Source organism: Aquila chrysaetos, chromosome 3, assembly GCF_900496995.4.
Source record: "Aquila chrysaetos chrysaetos chromosome 3, bAquChr1.4, whole genome shotgun sequence".
NCBI lineage: Eukaryota > Metazoa > Chordata > Aves > Accipitriformes > Accipitridae > Aquila > Aquila chrysaetos.
This window is the reverse complement of record NC_044006.1, coordinates 38,072,845-38,093,534: the sequence shown is the minus strand read 5'-3', so window position 1 is coordinate 38,093,534 and position 20,690 is coordinate 38,072,845. Positions and strand designations below refer to the sequence as shown.

General features: G+C 45.3%; 2 protein-coding genes across 10 annotated transcripts in view; one reads left to right on the top strand and one right to left on the bottom strand.

Annotated features, from left to right (window-relative positions):
* Window positions 1-321: 321 nt before the first annotated feature.
* On the bottom strand, window positions 322-17,156 carry PP2D1 (protein phosphatase 2C like domain containing 1). Of its 9 annotated transcripts, none has more exons than XM_041122269.1 (5): window positions 16,409-17,080; window positions 15,289-15,547; window positions 14,626-15,189; window positions 5,218-6,242; window positions 322-1,749 (listed from the first exon to the last, which is right to left on the bottom strand). In XM_041122269.1, the coding sequence occupies exons 3-5, from the start codon at window positions 14,691-14,693 to the stop codon at window positions 470-472; spliced, it is 2,373 nt and encodes a 790-aa protein (XP_040978203.1). In that variant the 5' UTR covers window positions 14,694-15,189; window positions 15,289-15,547; window positions 16,409-17,080; the 3' UTR covers window positions 322-469. The 9 variants fall into 9 exon arrangements, 6 of the variants coding, with proteins under 6 accessions (XP_040978203.1, XP_040978206.1, XP_040978205.1 ...); XM_041122272.1 differs by adding an exon at window positions 6,510-6,663 and having other exon boundaries at window positions 15,289-17,078; XM_041122271.1 differs by adding an exon at window positions 6,510-6,660 and having other exon boundaries at window positions 15,289-17,078.
* Window positions 17,157-17,202: 46 nt separating this feature from the next.
* Window positions 17,203-20,690, top strand: part of KAT2B (lysine acetyltransferase 2B) — a 45,776-nt gene continuing 42,288 nt past the window's right edge. The window contains exon 1 of the mRNA XM_030008350.1: window positions 17,203-17,424. Coding sequence (XP_029864210.1) covers window positions 17,203-17,424 — 222 coding nt within the window. The remainder of the gene's footprint in view (window positions 17,425-20,690) is intronic.

Genomic DNA, 20,690 nt, shown 5'->3' with positions numbered 1-20,690 from the left:
AATGAACTTTGCAACTTTGTTTTCCAAAGTACATTTTATTTTGATCTGTCCAGTATATTGCACTAATTCTTTTAGTTATTTTCATTATATGAAATCTACCAAGTGTGTCAGAAGAGATGAATTAGTCTATTTAAATGTTGAACTGATAGCAGAAACTTACTCATGCAGATTTTAAATTTGCAGTAATCTGGGTTTAGCAAGGAAAATGACAGTTCACCAGTGTTTAGTTTTATATTGAGGTGCTCAGGTTTGAATAAAGTGGTTTAAAAAAAAAGAAAAGAAGATTTTTGATTACTCTTTCTTATTGAAAGTTTCGGAAGGTTTTATTGCATTTGCACAGTTCCAGACAAGATGTCTGATTTACTGTATGGGTCAGCATTTAAGATGATTACAAGTAAATACATGACACGGCTAAACATAAGCTTGTACTATATGTACTGTGGCACTCCAGTTATCCTATGATAAATTTTTAAATGTTGAGGTAATTGGGTATCTCATCGCATCCATTTAGAAGTACAATCAAAATAGTAACATTATCTCTTGAACCTGCGGCTAATGCAGTCTTTACCAGTTGTTCACTAATGTAGCTTGCTGCATTGTCATAGAGTGTCTCAGGGGTGACTCTGCCTCTTCCCGCAGTTTGTGATTTGCAATTGGACAGGTATGTTTTTGTGTCCTCTTCGAACTGTGGTGCTGGTTTAGAACCCACTGGTTCTAGAGTCTTTAGCAGTTCTTGACCAGTGTAACTTGCAGGTTTGTCACAAAATATCTTGGAGTCCATTTTTTGTGCCAGTTGTGGACCTGAGTCATAATTAGATAGGCATGCTTTTGTATCTTTTGGAGATAGGCATGCTTTTATATCTTGTGGGAGCTGTTTCATGTCTTTAAACCCTATTGCCAGTACATTCTCTTGCAGCTGTTTATGGGTGCGACTTGGACCTGTTGCACAGAAAGTGTCAGTGTCTGTTTCTTCTTCCTCTGCAGTCTGTGGCTGTGGCTGAAAGATGTTACATACATAAACTTTTCTTTCCTCAAACTGTTTCAGTTTTTCAGAGCCACCTTGTGTGGTAGAATCAAACTGTTTTATCTCTCTGTTCTGTGAATTTACTTCATTGTTACTGAAAAGGGACGGTTCTGGATCAGCTTGATTTTTGTGGTCATCGGTTTCCTTAAGAACACCATCTTCACTTGGCAAATAGTTCCTCCTAGAACATTTCGGCTTATTTTGTTGCAGGTTACCTTTTGAGTCAGTGAGAAGAATGTCTTTATTGGAATACAGTATCTCTATTCCATGTTGCAGATCTTTAACAGCGTTTGAGTCATTTAAGTTGTCTTCAGTGAGGGGCATCAAATACTGACACTTATACGGAGAAGGTGCGTTTTGTTGAACACATTCATACATTCTCAAATAATGAGTGAATGTTGTTAGAGTTAATGCAAGTACTTCATTGTAATCCAAAACCTCCCAAAGCCCATTAGAAGCTAAAATAAGAAACTGACAATTATCATTAATAGGGACAGATATGGTATGAGGTACAGGTATAACAGATCTTTTCAGTACTGGATTGCCATGATGTCCAAGACCCCTTGTAGTTCTCAGGTACCCCTCTACTAATCCATCTGGTTCATTAGTGCTGATGTTTCCACCATTCTGAAGTATGCGTTTTCTCTCGCTTACATTAGAAGTGCTGTGCTCTTTTGAGAGGCAGTGACTCTTTCCATTCTTACATAAGACTGCATGTGCATTACCTAAAAATGAAATAAGGTAATATTTTGTATTATAGCATATTGATTTTTTTTTAAGATACTGCTGTTACATCAGCAGTTAGCCTTTTTCTAGGGACTGGGAAAAAAACTCAGGTCATAGTTCAATTATCTACTGCCACAGGCAACAATATGTCCATCAATGAATCTGGTTCTATTTTACAGCAGTTTTCTGTGTTTTTGTCCCCTCCCATTATTCAGAAGACTATTCCAGAACCTTATTCTTCTGACTGCAACTAAACTCTTATGAGGGGTCTTAAGTGACATTTCATTCTGCTTAAAGTGCAGTCTGATAGAAATGTTGCACCTTGACTGTTTTTTAAGCAAGAGTGCATATTTTTGTCAAATACTCTTCTTTTTTTTTTCCTAGTAGAGTGTATGCTTTCAAATTATTATGGCTGAATGAACTCATCAAGAGGTTTCAGGTTCAGACTATTTTTAGCAGTATAAAATTTCTAGTACCTGAAAATAATTTGGACATCGTGTAGAATTTACAGTTTACTAACATGATGCCTTAAATCTTGTCCTCAGTTAAGGGACCCAACGGAGCAAGAGTTCTCACAGTCATCACGACAAGTCAATGACTAACTTCTTTCCTTTAGGTACTTTACCTTTCCCTCAACACTTTTGAAATCTGCAGGCTGAGAATGAAAAGTGTTAGAAATTCCAGCACTCTGGGTGTCTAGTCTTGTCAGACTTGAATGTAGAGTGTAAAGGCAAGCAGCTCTGAAACAAAGTGATGTATTGTTTGAGATCCTCTATGGCTACAGTGGGAGAAGACCATTTTTTGTGTTGGGGGGGTGACTGGTCTGCTCCCATGTGTTGGTACAAGGGCAAAAGTGGTGTCTTACAGAAGGAACTTGAGTTGGATGGTAGCTTTCCAGGTGCTAATCTGGCTGCAGTATGTTAATTTATATTGTATTTTTAGTACCATCTGGCTAGACTAGGGCACGGATGTCTGGAAAGTGTTTATAAGTAGGCACTGCTTATACAGTAGTTGTATTTCTTGGAAAGTATTGGCATTGTCTAGTGTAGGAGGCAGCTAAGTGTAGTCTGTGTGAAGGCAGGTTTCTCTAGAATGTGATTCAGAATATCAAACTGAAGGATACACCTGTTCTATTGATTATAGAATGTAGATGCCTTAAGTTATGTTGTGTGAATGTTTCCTTGTGCTTGCTCCCTCCTCCTTCGTCTGATTTCCATGGACAACTAGAAGATTGTCTAAAATTTCCTTTGAACCCTCTGAGTAAGACCACCAGCTGTAAGCATAACAAAGGGCATAATATAACCCATGTGGAACAATTTGACTGCAAGAAAGAATAAAATCTTGTCGCTTTTGGATGCAAGTTGCTTGTCTGCAAATGAGAGACAGGGCAAAAGAATCAACAAAAACTAGCTGACTTATCAATGTGGGACTAAATGAAGAAGACAGAGCTGGCCAATGCCACCATCTCCTGCTCCTCGTATCTGACCATCCTCTTCAGTTGCTTACCTGGTGCTGAAGGAACATGTCTATACTTCTGTAAGAACACATTCCTGGAGGGAAAATGAAGCTTGTTGTGCAAATCTTTGATGTGATACAATTGGTGGAAAATTGAGTGTATTAGATTAAATAAATGTGTATTTAGAAGTGGTTCAAAAATGTGGACTTTAATCATAAAAGGCTTGAAGTATCTCTGATGAACTTCAAGCCTTAACTCATTAGCAGAGCTTGAGTTTACAGTATCTTTAATTGCAGCCAGCAGAAAATCTCATCTGGGAGGGAAGGATGGAGGCAGATAACTAGAACCAGAAAACTTAGGTTGGGTGAATTCTCTACCAAATTTTCTTACCTTCATCCTACCTCTCAAGCGCATTGTAATAAAAGTCGGTTTCTTACCCAATAAGGTGAAAACAAATGCATTTGTTAGTTCTGAAAACATTATAACCTTTATATGAGTACTCCTGTATTCAGTTAAAGGTGTGACTGCATCTCCTGCAAGAATATCTGTGCTAGTGCTAAACTACCAATTTTGATACCAGTAACAGTAAAGTTCTGGTCGCAGCAGAAATGCTTGTTGGAGGTAGAGGAAGTATGGATATAGCAACAAGCACTGGGAAGATGGAGGAAAGGGAGGGGGTAGACCACAGTTACTTATTTCAGTGTCAGTGCATGTTCAAGTTTGTTTATAGTGTTCCTCAGACTGGCAGAGGATTGCATATTATTGTTAAGCAAAAATACTTTTTTAGTTTTTCCAAGTGTGGAATATGTTTTTAGGGGTTGGGGGTTTTTGCCTCCTGAAAAAAATGAAGCCTTTCAAATGGTTTTCCCTTTATTGAACTTTGACCCTCTTGATTAATTTCAGTCAAATTTTATGTGAAGAAATATGAAGAAGTCTTAAAAGTTTTGTGAATACACTCATCTGAGGAGGAATGAGTGCCCCTGGTGATGGAAAGTTGCAGTGTTAGCATGCTCCTTACTCATGCTAGGGAGAGTGATAGAAAAGTGTTACAGTGCTGGGCATGTGCTTCAAGCAGAGACTGGAAGACACCAGAGAACATAACCGTAGACACAAATCCATTTGAGACTATTCACCCAATGGCTTTTTTTTTGTAATTCTGCTTGTGTACTCCTTCATGGGAAAGCAAGTATCTTGCTTGTAATCTTACACCTGTCTTCTGTACACAAGAGAACTTAACTGGTAACAAAAATCACCAAGTGGGAAGATACAATGACTGGAGTTCCTAAGAACTGCAAGAGCTTTGTCTAGTGTTTCCTGCAGCAGGGCTGAGTGGAGAAGCATTATGAATGTATCAGTATTTCTGATTGTAATTAGTAACTGATTTTCTACACTATAGAAAGGCAAAGCAGGTCACTACTTCATGAGGAAACAGGTCTGAATAGATCTTCTGTAACAACAGTAAATAACCAATTCCTAGTTCAGAAATTAATAATTCAGATGATCCCCACCAGATCATGTTTTCAGTTTGCTGGTAGCAAAATGTGGTGTCACTTAGTCTCAATGAAACAAATTAATAAAAGGAATATCCTGAGCATGTGTCATTGACACAAGGAATTTATCAGATGTAAAATCAGAAGAGTTATGATTGTCTGCCCTAAAATGATGACACTTTAAACTTCATCTTGATTTAAAAAAAAAAAAAAATTGTCCTTACACAAGTGACCTCTGTAAGAGTAGTATTACAGAATGTTTAACTGTGTCTTTTGCATTAGTAAATTGACTTCACTGCTTTAACTCAAATATGTTGAAGGTACTTATTAGATAAGCTTAATACGTATTGCCTGATGCCAGTATCAGTTGCAAGGGAATTTATCATGTCTCCTTCACATTGTCAAGTTAAAGCAATTGCAGCTTTTTATCTCCAACTATCTACTGCCAACAAATCTCTAGATTAGCTTATTTTTTTCACTCTTTATTAGGCAAAAAAAATCCTGGTGTGGAATGTACATACCTGTATTGGCAATGTGCAGTAACCCAGCAGCACCTTCGGCTGTCCCGGCTAATGGACTATGTGTATTGTTTTCAGAATGTTTTCTTCCTTCTTCCTCAGTGCCATCTGTCTCTTTGCTGGGGATTCTTTCCACCAAACAGGTAACCACTGAACAGCCACTCCAGTGAACTTTGGAAACCTCATTCCTTCCCAGTCGTAAAAGTCTATCCATTCTCCAAAAGGACTTGGCATATGCTTTGTGAATCCATTCGTAAATATTGGTCTTGTTGGCCTCGCCATTGCCTGGTTTATCAGAGAAAATCTTCTCTTTTTCCCTGTAATCTGCCTTGATTACTGTGGCAAAAGAATCTAGAATTTGCTGTTCATCCTTACTCTTTTTGTAGGAGGAATCCGTTTGAGCAAGCTGGTCAAGAAATAAAAGTGGAAGCTCTGCTGCAACTGTTTCTGCAGCTGTTACACCGTGAAAGCCATCAACTAACCCTAGAAAACATGTATCTGACTTATTGCCATAGTTGTCAAGCACAATAAATCTGTCTTCCATGTCTCCCTGCCATGTGGAATTTTTATCTTGGCAAATTGATAATGCTTTTATTAAAGAATTGTTTACTTTCTTAGAAGTACTAGGATTGTTAATATTAGCAAGATCATGATATGATGTTGGAGTGTGGTTATCCATAAGGAATTCAAATGAATAATCAATCTTCTGCCTCTGTGTCTCAGAATATTTAGGAATCTTGGTCAATTTTGAAATTAGTTGCTGTCTCTGAGCCAAAAGTGTTTTATTGTCAGTTTTTGTTTGTGGGCTATCAAAGCCCAGCAAAGTTAGGGCTTTGTGGGTTTTTTTATGATAAAGAAGGTGGTCTGGATATATTGTTTGTTGACATGCAGAGCAAAAAATTGAAATGTGCTTGGAATCATCGTTCTCAGGTGCAATTGTGACCTTCTCCAGGTGATCTTCCTGATCTCTGGAAAGTTCAAAATCAGGTGGGTTTGATTTGTCCTGAGATTTTTCCTCCCATGTCATTCTATAAAGGAGTTGAATATGTTAAGAGTTTTCATATTTCAACGTTTTAATATTAGGTAACACTACATGTGCCTAAGCTTTGTTCTCACTCTCTTATAAACTGAATTGCATCATTGCATACTAATGCATACATGGTCAAGAAACTGGGAAACCCATGTGAGATTGTATAAAAATTGTAACTATGTTAAAAATCAGTAATACAACAAAATCAAGAAGTGAAATGTTTGGAAATACAGAGTTCATGACACAATTTAGATTATTCCTGTACCTAGTGAGGTTTCAGTCAGTTGTTTCCTGCTTGTGATTCAATGCATAGCCCTGTGCCTTCACACTGTCAGAACTGTAAATATGACGTAGTTCCTCATCAGCTTTTCTGTATCTATGCATTACTTTCCAGACATGGTAGTGGAGTGTAATTCCTACTTGGAAAAAAAAAAAAGGCATATTCAAGATTAAGATAAAAAAAATCTACCAATCTTACGTGGGCAGTATGAAACAGAGCCAGAAGCATTGATGTATCTCTTTAATCAAATCTCTCTCATTGCCATCAGTTTTAGTTGTGAGGACTTCAGACGTCAACTGGAAAAAAATTACTTTACACCATCGTATTTAGGTATACAGAAGGTAAATTACATTTATGTGGACAATGTTCTATTGCTTTTCCTTGCTTACAAGAGCTAGATTTTGCAATATTCATGTTCCTTTAATGTAGAATGGATTTTGAATGTGTCAGTTTCTAAATCAATCAAGCATAATGAAGAACAAAAGTAGTATCAAATGGGCGAGCAGCATTTGAGCTTTTAGGTCTGTGGGAAACACCCCAGCTCGTTGAGCCGCAAGAACCTGTGAGCAGCAGTGCATGCCGTCTGTATTCTCCAGTCATCAGGATGGAAGGAGAGACGTGCTTTGCAACAGAGGTTGCAGAAGAGCAACGAGGCCGAAAATGTGGAATCGAGGCCAGGTACTGCAGGACACCATAATGTCTAGCCTGCACAAGCCTCTCTGCCCAGTCTCCAGCCAAAGCTAATTGTCTTCCTCCTGTCCCCATGCACCTCCTTTCTCCCACTTCAACTCCTTGCTCCAGTCTCCCCTTCCTTGCCAGCCCGGTCTCTATCTCCTCAGTCTCCTTCCTTGATGCTGTCTTACTATTCTTAGGTCTGGCACCTGGTGCCACAAACCCAAGAGTCAGAGCTGTAGAGTGAGTCCTAGGGAGGCACTCTGTAATAAGAGGCCAGCCGGTGCAGAGGGGACCTACACATGGGCATGTCTCTACTCAGCACCGGCAAACCAATGCGTCTTTTATTGTAACTTGCTCTGATTTGGGTAAATTTACAAGAATGACAAAAGGTGTGCCACTGATGCCACCGCAGCCAAATTTCCAAGCCCTAGTTTAAAGCCTGACAATCTTAGAGCTTTTCTATAAAATAGTTACTAGAATTTCGGTTTAATACAAGCAAAACAACGTATTTTTCTAATCACATTCTCGGAAAGAGCTAAACCATATTACCTGGAACTTTCTCAAATTATTCTGCTTCAGGCTTGGAAAATCTAAGTATGAACTGTTAATATCTGGCAGAGTTTTAAGTTACTGGAAACATGAAGCAACCCTATTGGTAGCAGCAGTAAGAATTCTGCCTATAATTTGAAATGGGTAAGAAAATATGTATATAACATACAGAGGAAATACCAATATTGCTTAGGCAGCAGATGAAGTTAAAGTTGTTCGAATGGCTGCTGTGACCTATAAGATGATGTGCAGCTAAGCCTTACAGCTGCTTGGATAACATCCTCTCCCCGTAGATCAGCACATAACGTACGTGTACAGACACCATAATAACACAAAATCCTGACACTGTGAGAAGCTCAACTTGCCAGCCTATACATCATCTGACTACTAAGCATGAAAGTGTAGTGTTTGTTTGTTAAGTCAATTAAGTTTGGTTTGTTTATTTAGCATTTAGTATTTATGTGTGTATGTATGAGAAATATCAGACAAAAATGCACATATTACGGGGTTTTATTGTATTCTCTGTTCTGAGATTTCTGACTTTGTGACCATTGTTAGCTGCTGTTAATCCACCACCAGGGCAAACAACAGTGGTTTAGCAGCAATAATATCCCACAGCATCATTGCAAGTGTAATTTCATCCCGTTTCAACCTCATCCATTTTCTGGGGCTCTCTCCTTAAACTTGATACAGCCACACCTTAAAGTAACTATTTTGGAACTGTTGTCTCTTCCAGGATTTCAGCTGGGAAGTACAGTTTCTTCTCTCTCATTATTTCTGTTCATCACCTCTGGGTTATAAGCATTTCTGTGACTTGTTTTTCAAGGCATGCACTTTTTTCCTGTGGTAATGGTTGTTTGACGAAATTCCTTCAACTGTTTGAGAATTACTGGAGCATTAAAACATGAACCCCCAACCTCCTCCAGCTTCAATTGATGTCAATACATCTTAAAGAATCAAATGCCTCTGATTAGCTGAGATATATTTTCTTCTTATAATTTTATAATTGGGCTCTTTAGTAGAGGGTGGTACCACTTAAAAACCCCTTATGACACTGTAGTATACCTTGTTCTTGCAGAGGTGAGCTTGCAGGTGGCTACAGCTCTCAATCTGCTGTAGGACCAGTTTATGGGAAAGTCCATCTCTCCACAAGAGGTGAGCATCAGCCTCCTCTAGAAATGCTGCACCACTTTAATAGGGCCAGATAAGGAGGCACATGATTAAACTAGCAGGGAAAGATATGCTTGCCGAGATCCCTTTTCCTTTATTCTGCATAGTTTGAATTTGAGACTGGGAGATCGCACAAGCCTTTTCACTGCTGTCATCGTGATGATGCATTCAGGCGTGAGAAAAATTAGGACTAATATATAGAGAAAATCCAGTAAGCTGCTTTTTGTCAGCCTTTTAAATATGAACCTATTTTACATTTAGTGTACATAAAAGCCTCTTGGATTAGAGACAGGAAATTGAAAACTTTCAACAAAATGCTAGTTTGACCTCAGTAAACTTAATTTGTAGCAAACATACTTTGTAGATGTTTGTATCTCTGTAAATGGGTGTAAGTGTTAACAAATCACAATTTCAGAGCATGAAAACAGTCCCGCTTTATTACAATGTGTAAATAACTAGGATAATATAGGTAATAATTCATGTAGAACAACAAGATATGCTACAACTCTTCAGTTGCAATCATTTTGCTCATAATTATTAAAAGGACAGCCCTGATGTTAATTTTTTATAGTATGCATACACTGCTTATGTTAATAGCTGAAAACCTTGTAAAAATGAAATTAAAAAAGGAAACATTTCCTTTGTTGATCTCTTACGAAATAAAAAGATTAGTCTGTATTTCCTTCTCTCCTTCCTTGCATTTCCCTCATCAGGAACAGATACAGACTTGCAAGTTTTTTGCTGTCAGGTTAAAGGATAACAGTGAGGTGGTGACAACACGATACATGAAGCTAAAGTGCACTCAGACTCAGAGAGCAAAAGAAAAAATTCGTCTTTCTAGCTCGCTGCAGTTTCCCTGTGCCTATTTAGGGAGCCAAAACCCAGCACTGTTTAATGTTCTGAGCTAAAAATAGAAGCAGTTAAAAAAAAAAAAAAATAGAAGATGTAGAAGAATGGGGGGTGAACCACAGTTTGAGATCGTACGTGTTTTCAAGGGCAAAAATCACATTTACTGTTTGTGGCACAACAAAGAGCCTTTTGGTCAGTGCTTAGTCCTGCTGCTAGGAGACGGAGGCTGCTTCACCTCTCTGCCATACACTACCCTGTCTGTAAGAGGGGCAGAACTGAGGCAGAGCACAAGGCTGCAGGCCAGGGACTTGTATGGCAGAGGATACCATCATCCCAGTAAACCTCGTATTTCTGGCAACCCTCTCTAGCTGTGGCACTTGGAGTTGCTTGCTGTTCGTATAGCAAGGTGAGATTATTTTCTGTTTCTGCAGTTTGGCACTACAATCTCATTTTTTAATTAGTGAAGATGTTGCTAATTGAGCTTTGAGGACCCAGGACCTGATTTGTATCCAAACAGAAGAGTCCTAGATGCAGTCATCTCCCTCTGACACATCGTTCCTGTCTCCACCCAGAGTGTGCTTCTTCCTCGCTTACCTTTGTCACAGTCAGCACTTAACTTACACAATCTCTAGTCCTGAACTCCTTCCTCTGTGAGACTTGTTTTTATTATTATTATTATTTGCTACATACTTGTAGCCTTAGAAAACAGTGACTATTATTGATGCTGAAACCAGCACTGGGAAGATGCCTGCCTGCCTGTGGGTCACAGGAGGAGGCAGAGGAGGGCTGTATGGTGTAAAATGGAGGTCATGCTATTATCAGTTAATATGTATAAACAGGCCTCACTGCTGCAAATTCTTGCTGAACCAGCACCAGCTTCCTTGCCTGTCTCTTCCTTCTTCCCTGCTTTACTTCTTGCCCTGCCCTTCCTCTGCTCATGCCTCAGCCAGCGCTTCCCTCCCGGTCCCCCCTTTCCCACGTGCCTGTGATGCCACGGTATGGCTCCCGTTGCCTCCCTGCCTTCAGCCCTGCTCCTCTCCTCCTAACAGGTTTCCCTTCCCTCTGCCTGTCGCACAGTTCGGTAGCGGCACCTCCCCTGGAAAATTGTTGGCGAATTCATCGTACCCGCCTACAGAAGCCATGGTGGGGACTCTGGGCATCACCGGGACTGGCCCCTGCCAAGGAGCCGCCACGGGTGGCCGGTGGGGCTGCAGCATTTGCCATGGTGCAGGTTGACAGTGCTGTGCAGTGCATGCCCTGTGGCACAGCCCGAGCCGGGGTACAGGCAAGCGCTGTCACCTGTGCAGGGGCTGCCTTACCAGGTCCCAGTTTTACACGGTCACCTTTGGCCAAAGCAGCAAAGATCTTATATCTTATTTGAAAAACCTTAAGTAGCCTTTATTAAATGCATACAAGACCTCTGAAAAACTCTCCACCTGAAAAGACAAACTCATTTGATAACCCAGCAGCCATGCCCTACACCTTCCACCCCTTTTAGCGGGGCTGGCCCTCTCAGTCTCCAAAACAATCTGCAGAGGGAATGCTGCAGAAGAAACAAGACGTCTTCTCCCAAGTGAGTCAACTCAGGTGTGTGTAGAACCCTGCTTACTGTATCCCCAGAAGCAACGATGCAGCTTCAAGGAAGTCTTGTTATGAAAGGTGTGGGAAGAGATAAAGAAGAACCTGGTGGGTCACAGGATCATGCCAGGAGCAGAGCCTGCCTTGGGGACTTGGGAACACTCCCACCCCTAGACCTGATAATAGGCAAGAAAGAAGGAAGTGATTAATAATTAAAATAATTATGGGATAAATTAAGATAATTAGTCTCCTTATTTATCTTCTTAAGTGTTGTCCAAAACTGGAATCCTGGGATTCCAGGCCAACTGGTTTTATGTCATCCTATAAAGTGGAAAGGGTCCCCATCATTAGGTCTTCTTGGGTGAGAATTATAATTTGTGATGCTGTCTGGTTAGGCAGAGGTGCAGCTCCTCAGCTGGGAGGAAGCATCGAACTGGGAAATGCGAGTAGCAAAATAGTGGCAAAATGAGCTCTTTTTACACTCCGGATATTTTGCACCTGTTCTCAGTAGCTAGGTCTGTCTTGGCAGGGCAGAGGCAGCAGTTTGTAACCCACCGAGTGCCTGTGTGGGGCAGAGAGGCTGCAAGCCCGCTGAGCTCAGCATGGCAGGGGAGGCACGTGAGGTTTTGGGGATCCACAAGGAGAAAGCGGTGGCAGAAGCAAGAGATGGATGAAGATAATGTCACCGTGCCTCCTGCACTCTCCTGCCAGTGACACCCTGCCTCCCTCACCCCACAAACCCAAGTGTGGAGTTACTGCTGTACTCCTGGGGTTCCTCTGCTTTTCCCAGCTGTACACACCATGATTATGGTTGGTCTAAACGGAGATTTTTAACCTGTTTAATATCTGTGGTTTAACTGAGGTGCTTGCAGTTTTGTCCATAATTCTTAGGTTTTCCAGGTGCTCTCCCACACAGATATGGGGAAGACCCAGGAGGGGGCTTGCACGGTCAGATGTGCTTAGGCCAGTGTAACTTCATCTTACAGAAATAAAAGGGTGCAGGTAGCAGAAAAGAGGAAAAAAGGCAGAAAAGAAAAGAGCAGAAAATGCTTCCTTCCCACCCCCTGCCTGCTGAGTCTGTGCCAGTTGCCCAGGGGTCTGTAAGGATGCCAGCACTGACTGACCTGCCCTACGTAGGCATGGGGTGGTTAGTCAGAAAAACTGTCAAAGCACAAAGTATGTTGACCAGGGTCCCAGAGAATGGTGGTGATCTCTGCCAGGTATTAAGTAGCAGGAAGAAGAGAAAAGGATGTTAGAGAAAGGAATAAATGAAACAAAAAAACAACTTGTGTGGAGGCAGAATTAAAAAAAGGTAAGTGGAAAATAGACAGTACGTCCCAGGTTTGCATGAAGCAATCCAGAGCTGTCGCTACCACGAAAGAACAGTGTAAGCCTATGCAGTGACTGCAGATGGCTAAGTAACTTTAACAAGCAGCCTCTGAAATTCGCACAAATGCTTCACATTGTACTGGCAAAGGCAGTAAATGTCCTGTGCTCCATAAGCCCAGCCTTTAGTTTTCTCACTTGGCTTGTGTTAAATCAAAACTGACTGCAGTCAGGAAGGGCATCCTCTGGGTAAAAAGTGAATAAAAACTGCTAAGTGCTCCATCACTAACAAGAAATTTGTGTTACTAAAACAGTCATGAGTGTGGCAATGACATTTTCTCCATTTATTTTCACATTTTTTTCCCTTTAAAAACTGGGTAATTGGGGTGTGAGGTTCCCTATAACAGACAAAGGCCTAGTGGGAATGTCTGCCATCTGCATTATTAAAGTCACATGTAAGCACCATGGGAAGCTGACAAGATAATAGAGACAGCACAATGAACAAAAACTTTTGTACTGTTAATACTTCCAGTGATTCATAAAATATTGATAGCAGTCCTGAATGCGTGGTGGCCAAGAGGGAGGCCACTTCACCCACCAGGAATGCGCTAATGAAAGGACACAATAGGATTTTATACTCGAAGAAATTCCCCAGAGGGGCAAGAGCTCCGCTTTTCACATTTGCATTCAATGGCAAGAATAAAAACAGGTGGGACAGCAGGAAGAAAGTTCCATCTTGAACAAAAGGAGGGAGAGAGGGCTGGGTTGGGCACACTCCCTCCTCTCGGCTGGGAGACAGGGATGAGGGGTACGGGTGGGCTCCCAGGGCATGGCTGCAGGCTGCGAGGTCCCTCTCAGAGAGGTAGCGTTCAGCATTAGGCTCTCAGTTGAGTCATTCTTTAACTTACATGACTGAGAGCCCCAAAAGCCCAACATAACAGCTAGGTAATAACCAGGCGTCAGGCACACCCTAAACTGCATTTTAATTTCCTCTTTTGTGACTTGGCATCAAGAATGCAACCGCCTCCTTTGCTGGAACAACCCACATGCTCTTGCATTTAAGCCTGTCAGGTGCTCACAGTGAATTTGGGCAGGAGCAACAAATGCAAGATGCACATCTGCTGGGAGCATGGGCTCTGAGCAGGCACCTCCTTGGGGTTATCAGCAGCCTGAGAGAGACCTGAGAATCACAGGAGCTGGCACCGGGTCTCATCCAGCTCCTGGCTTGCTTAATTTGATGCAGATGAGTAGTCTTCCTGAAGTCACCCAGCTACTCACCTGAGTTTGTGAGCTGAGCAGCACAGGCAGGCAGCAGGTAGCTCGGCTCCCACCAGCGCTTCCTTGCTAAACGCAGGTTTCATAGTCAGTTCGACTTGTGCAAACCCATTGACATGCCCCAAAGGACAGAAACTGAAAAATGTGGCGAGGGTTTTTCAGACAATGCTTTGAGTTTGAATCTAATTTAATGTCTTCATAGTGCATGTTTAATGATGAAAAATAAACACCAGAGTGGCTCTGTTGTGCTCAGAGTTATGCATGCATTACAATTAGAAAATTAATATGGACTTGCTTGTAAATTCAGTCAACAGAAAAAGCCAGCTTGGGTATATGAAATCGAGAATGATGTGTATACACTCATATGTCAAAGCACACTTTTTTTGTTTTTTTCCTAATGTACTGTAACCTGTCTTGGCCAAATTACATTCACTGAAGCCACCACAAGTCAACACAGCCCAAGTTATAGTCCCATGTCTCCAGCCAGCAAATGATCTTTTCATTCCTTATTCTTGCCAAAATTGTGAATGTAACATTTGACTTGTCACTGTAGCGGTTTAAGACAAAGTAAAACTTTTTTCTTTTTTTTTTTTTTAAACAATATCTTTGCACAAAGTTAGAATGAGAGCAATGACTTAAATCAGGCTTAAAGTTAAAAAAAAAAAAAAAAAAGGCTTACCTATTTGCAGTTAAAGAGTGATTTCTTTCTAAGCTGCTCCTCTGCAGTAGCAGGCAGTAGTTCTGCATGTGTAGTGAAATTAGTGTTTATAAATGTTACTATAGTAACTGTATCCGTAGCCACAGGCTGGCAGACTTACTGTTCTGGTTATCTAGTGAGAAGCAAGGTAAAAAGGAAAAAAAGAGATGTAGTGTTGTAAGACAGCCGTGCACTTGAGGATTCAAGAAGGAACTGCAGTAAAAGTGGTTTTTGCCTTTATACTAACCAGTGCCTTGTTGCATGCAATACAGCAGTGTTTTTCCCTTACAACCTCATAAACACACCATGAAATGTAAACAAATATTCAGGCTTTTAACTAAAGTCAGTATCTGCTTCCTAACAACTTTCATCTTTGATTTTACTGTAATGGAAGTAAAAACTTGTCAGGCTTTTAAGGACCTTTAAGAATAAGGTGAAAGAATAAGGTCATTTGCCTAGGCTGTGATTCTGTGAACACTCGCCTGTGCAGCTTCAGACATAAATGCACGCTGAGTGGCCTTAATAAATATCAGTGGAGTTACTCACCTGTGTGAAAATAGTAAACATATTTTCAGAATTGAAACTTGTAATTAATTTATATGCCGGTGTGCAAACCTAATGCTGGGTTAAATATCATTAGCTTACCGCTTAAAGGAGAAGCTAGTGATTTGGAGTGAAAAAAAAAAAAAAGAAAGGAAAACATATTGGGGGATGTAAAGGCTACAGCAGCTCCCAGAAAAACTGTGAGTCGATGTTCAGGCATGGACATTAAGCGGTTCATAGGAGCCAATATGTTGTTTCAGACGGGCTCTTTGCTTGTAACATTTGCTACCGAAGAACAGTGGGAAAGCTGAAAGTGAAACTAAGCAGTAACAGTTTCATTTTCGAGACCGAGAGTAGAAACCTAACCGGCATAAAATAAAAAAAATGCAAAGAGGTTCTTAGGTGACTGTTACCATACAGCACCTATTTGTTATCCTAAAACATGATTCAGACGCTTAAAAAAAAATTTAAAAAAATCATTCTCTCTTAAATTTAAGCGAAACTGGATTTTTTTTTTTTTTTTTTTTTCCCCCTTCTAATTTGCTGTGAAGCTTGGGGCAACCGCCGCCGAGCGCAGCGGCTCCTCCACCTTAACAGTCCGTCTTAAAGCACCGGGGATGGCAGCAGCCATCTTACGGGTCGCTGTCACAGCTGCTGGGAAGCCCTAAGCCAGCCCCGGCCTCCGCCGCGGGGTCGCCGGCCCCGGGGACCCCGCGGCGGAGGCCGGGCGGGCAGATCCCGACCCCCCCCCCCACCATCGATTTTAAAACCTCAGCAAAAAAACCAACCCAAACCCAGACACCCTTTTTCAGGGAAATACTACAGCGTTTTCCTGTATTCCTTTCTTTTTTTCCCCATCATTTGATGAATATGCTAACTTGCCGTACAACCTTACGCTTGAAAATATCCCCAGGAGCTGAGAAGGTGAGGGATGGGGGAAACCACAGGGAAAAGTGTTTTCTCCCCCCCCAATACTACTCCTAACTTTGCAGAAGTCTGGAGTCATCTTTGCTTGCCCCGCACAAGGTGGCAAGGCCCTGCGCCTGTGAGAGCTCTTTATATGCTGGGATTCCCTTCCAAACTAATATTGCTGCTTCAGGTTTACACATCAAAGAGCCGCAGATCCCACGCAAACGCCCAGCCTCAGCTTTTTACACCGTGGTGCCGTAGTACAGAATTGCCATTTGTGGTTTCTCACGGCTCAACCGCTTTTTTTACATACGTGCAACGGAGCGTAACTGCCTCCAACCCGAAGCACTTGCTTCTGTGCAGAGAGCGCAGTTTCTGTGGCGGGATCATTTACTTAATTTTAGCTTTCAATTAAAAGGTAATCCCTTTAAGACATAAGTTGACCTGCTGTCAACGCTTGTTCCTGGACAAAAAAAAAAAAAAAAAAAAAGCAAGCCCCAAAAACACGACGCGAGGAACTGAGCAGGGAGTTTCTGAATTCTCCTGCACGTCAAACCGACTGGCGTTTATCTATTGAATTAGAAATCAGCCGGGGAAAAAAGGAATCCTTTAAAAGCGGCTGCAAGCGCACAGTGGGGAAACGCAACGGTTAAGTCAAGCAAAGTAGCGGCACGACGCGGGGGAACGGAGGCTGCGGCGGCACCGCGGGCTCAGCGGGCTTCAGGAGCGCGGCCGCCCCGCTCCGCCGCCGGCCCGGGCTCCGCGCGGTGCGCGCAGCCAGCGATGTCGCCTCTTTCACGGGCGACTTTCCCCGCAGCCTCCCGGGGGGCGGGCTGGCTCCGTGGCAGCTTCCCGCACGCAGCGGGTGCCGCCGCCGCCGCCACCCGCCCCCGCGGTGCGCAGCGGCGGGAGGCGGGTGCCGGCCATTCTCCCCCACCACCCCCCCCGCCCGGCGGGGCAGGAGCCGCCCGCGGAGCGGCGGGTCCCTCCTCCCGCCCCCCCCCCCGGGGAGCAGCCGGCGGCGGCGCGGCGAAGGGGAGGGTCTAGGGCCGGGCGCACCGCACCGCGCCGGCCGGCCGGACGGGCGGCTGCCGCCGCGCCGCGGGCATGGCGGAGCCTGGCGGCGGCGGGGCCGGGGCGGCGGGCGGCGGCGGGCCGCAGCAGGGCTCCCCGGCCGCCGGTGGGGTGGCCGCCGGGGGGCCGGCCCGCAGCGCCGCCGAGAGCGCCGGGGGGCCCGGCTCGGCGCGCACCGCGGGGAAGAAGGCGCAGCTGCGCGCCGCGCCGCGGGCCAAGAAGCTGGAGAAGCTGGGCGTCTACTCCGCTTGCAAGGTACCCGGCCGCCCGGCCGCGGGCGCCCACCCGCCCACGGAGGGTGGGGATTGACGGGAGGGAGGGAGGGAGGGAGGGAAGGAGGCGGTGGGGAAGGGCCGTGCCGGGCGGGGGAGGCGGCCCGGCTGCAGCCCGGCGCTCCCCGCGGAAGTGGCGGCTCTGGCGGTGCCGGCGGATCCTGCTTCCCCCGGAGCTTTCCGGCCGGCGGTCGCAAAAATAAACCCCGGACGCCCCGAAGAGGGGACCGCGGGGGGCAGCGCCGCCCTCCTCCTGCCCGAGCCGGGCGGCCGCGGAGGTGCCCGTCCCCGGCGTGCGTCCGTCCGTCCGTCTTCCCGCGGGAGGCGGCGGGCGGGGCGGCTCCTGGTGCTGGCGGTAAGCGCTGGGTTAGCAGCGCTGCCGCAGCTGCCCGCCGCGTAAACATCGCGGCGGGGAGCGGGGACACCCGCCTGCCCGGGGGGGTTGGGGGGAGGCCCCGGCCCCGGGGAGCGCACCCCCGGCCCCGCCCGGGGGCTGCCTCTGGGCCGGGGCGCGGCGGCGGCGGCCTCGCAGCGCAGAGCTGTTGATACCGCAAAAGCCGCTGCCCCGAGCTGGCACCGTCGCCAGCCCCTTTGGCAGAGAAGCGGAGGGGCGCGGCCTGCGGGTTTGGGAAAGTTGTGTCCCCGCCGGTCACGTAGCGCCGGCCCGGTTCCCCGGGCGGGAGGCGGGCACCGCCGCCCACCTGCACCCTGCCCTAGCCGGGATCTCTTCTCCAGCACCTGCCCGGCGGTCGCCTCTCCTATGCAGGAGAGCTGCCCTGGTTTCCCCTCCGCCAGCACTTTCCCTCCACCTGCGGTTCTCTTCGTGGTGGGAGAAGCAGGACTCGCCTATTTGCTGGGGATGGAGGGAGCTCGGTCAGAGCTGTCGCTCCCGCCGTCGGAGGTCTGTGGCGACCGGCACTGTCGTCTGTCCTCTGCACATGCAGAGGAGGACCGGTGTGCTCGGAGCACGGGCCGCTGGCTCCGCTGCTGCTGTCAGGGCAATTGCTGGATGCACAGCGGGTCTGACATGTTCGGATTGGCAGTGCTGATGTCAAATCCTCTAGTAATGCTTTCAGCGTTGGAAATAGGTCTTTGTGAGAAGTGTGCATCTTATTTTCTCTGTTCCCATACTTTGGAGCCTCAAAAGGGCAAACGTTAAGTGAAAGGGCAAACTAAATGCTAACGTGCTTGAGGAAGCATCGTAGTATGGCTCTGTAGTCCTCCTGTCTGGTGGTGTGAGGAGCTGTAACTGTATGCTGAAGGCATGGCGCAATGTTGTCATGTGAGGGCAAATTAAGGAAGCCACACGCATTTCAATTCCGTAGCTGCTTCCAAATACACAGGCACCTCCACTTCAGCTTTGGTGCATGCGTGGGACATTGCAAGATTATGCTGGTGTCAGTAAGTTAAAAGACCAGCTAGCGTACTTGAAACTTGCCACCCTCGCTGCAGGCTGGGTGGTGTGGTTTGAAGCTTTCCCAGTGCTGAGTCCCCTTTGCACCCCCATATTTTAATGTTACCAAGACTTGCTGTTAAATGAAGCTGGTTGTAGGGTGGGTAAGATTTTTACTGGCTGTTAGGAGTGCGTGTGTGTCTGTGAATTGCTTTTTTCTTCCCTGGTCAGTTCTTTTTTCTTCCCCTGATGTACCTCCAGATGATCTTTGTGAGGGCAAAAGCCTTCTCCTGAGGTGCTTTGCCCCACAGATGTAGCTGTGCTGTGAGAATGTGCAGGCAGCCTTGTCTCCTCCCAAACCTTTTGCTTTTTCGGGGACTCAGCAGCCCCACACGGGCACTGCCGCAGGTGCTTTGTTGGAAGGGAGACGAGTGCCATTTGAGAGGGGAGGAGAGCACGCTGCGGCCTGGCGCCTGCCCTTCTTTCCCTCTCCCAGGGCTCCAGTGGTGGGGTACAGTGTGGTGACAGCTCGTTACTGCTGGTGCTCTGCTGGGGTGTTCTTTCTGGCCCTCTTCCGTGAGAAGTCCTGGGTTGGCACACCGGTGAGGGATGGAGAGGGACCCATGGCCAGGGGCACCCCAGGGCCTCTTCCTCCCTCCAGGTCCTATGCACGGCCACAGCACTAAACGCTGCTCTGTGTTCATATTAAAATGCATAACCTACTTTTGCTATTTCACTTCTCTTCAGTAATTCAGTGGCAGGCAGCTTTCTTTCAGGTCTCAAAACAGAAGCAGGTAGACAGACAGGAAGGTCTGTGTAAGCTAATCAAGTGGCTTCTCCTGTGGGATAAAGGGGGAAGGATGGCGCAGGTTGGAAGAATGTGTTATTTTTCTTCCTAAACACCTGGCAGGTCCTCCAAAATGACACTGCTTGGCTTGCAACATTAGTCGTTTGCAAGAGACTGCGTGCAGAGTGTAACTCTGAACTTTTTCCTACTTTGGGTTGCAACTTCTCTTCCATTTATTTTGCATTTCTGTGTGTGAGTGCAAAAGAGTGAGAGAAGGCAAACACACCATCTCCGAGGGGGACATCCGTGTTCGTTCAAGTAGTGGCCATACCTGAATCTTGTGTAAATCTACGTAGAGCTGTACAAGTTGGAGTGCAGAAAATACGCAATGCCACCCTTAGCATTGATTGCCTTCTCCCACGTACAATTCATTGCAAAATTCCGCACACAGAATTTATTAGGAACTTAACCTCAGAGATGCTGGGAGCAGCAGAGGCAGGGAGCGTGTGTTCGCTGGGGATGAAGAGCAGCAACACAAGAAGATGGAGAGGTTGATGGCTGTGCAGAGGGTGAGTCTCACTGGCGACAGCAGAAATGCCAAGCAGAAAAGGGTGGAAAGGCACTGCTCTGGGGTAGGGTGCTCAGTCCCCAAGAGGGACCTCCTGGTGTTTCTTCAGCGATCCCTTTTCTTCACGGGAAACACGGACGAAGACTGCTGGCAAAGACATCTTCAGCGTGCACATATCCTGAGCAGAACGCGAGTGAAGTTGTATTGGCTTTGTGTGGCAAGGTTTTGGTAGCGGGGGGGGGGGGGTTACAGGGGTAATTTTCCCCAAGCTGAGTCTGTTTTGCCCATGTTGGTAATTGGTGAGTGATCTCTCCTGTCCTTATCTCGACCCACAAGCTCTTTGTTATATTTTCTCTCCCCTGTCCAGCTGAGGAGGGGGAGTGATAGAACAGCTTTGGTGGGCACCTGGCATCCAGCCAGGGTCAACCCATCACAGAAGTTTAGGGAGCTGCTGCCCAGACTAGAGGAATGTAGGGTTTCTTTCTTTTTCCTGATAAAGAA

What these genes read in the sequence shown, in the direction of transcription:
- PP2D1 (XM_041122268.1), bottom strand. Translation starts at nt 14,693, where the DNA reads ATGCAGAACTACTGCCTGCTACTGCAGAGGAGCAGCTTAGAAAGAAAT. An exon ending in CACTCTTTAACTGCAAATAG is followed by an intron (nt 6,243 to 14,625) that starts GTAAGCCTTTTT and finishes ACTCCTTTATAG; the next exon opens with AATGACATGGGAGGAAAAAT. An exon ending in ACTGCACATTGCCAATACAG is followed by an intron (nt 1,750 to 5,217) that starts GTATGTACATTC and finishes TTTCATTTTTAG; the next exon opens with GTAATGCACATGCAGTCTTA.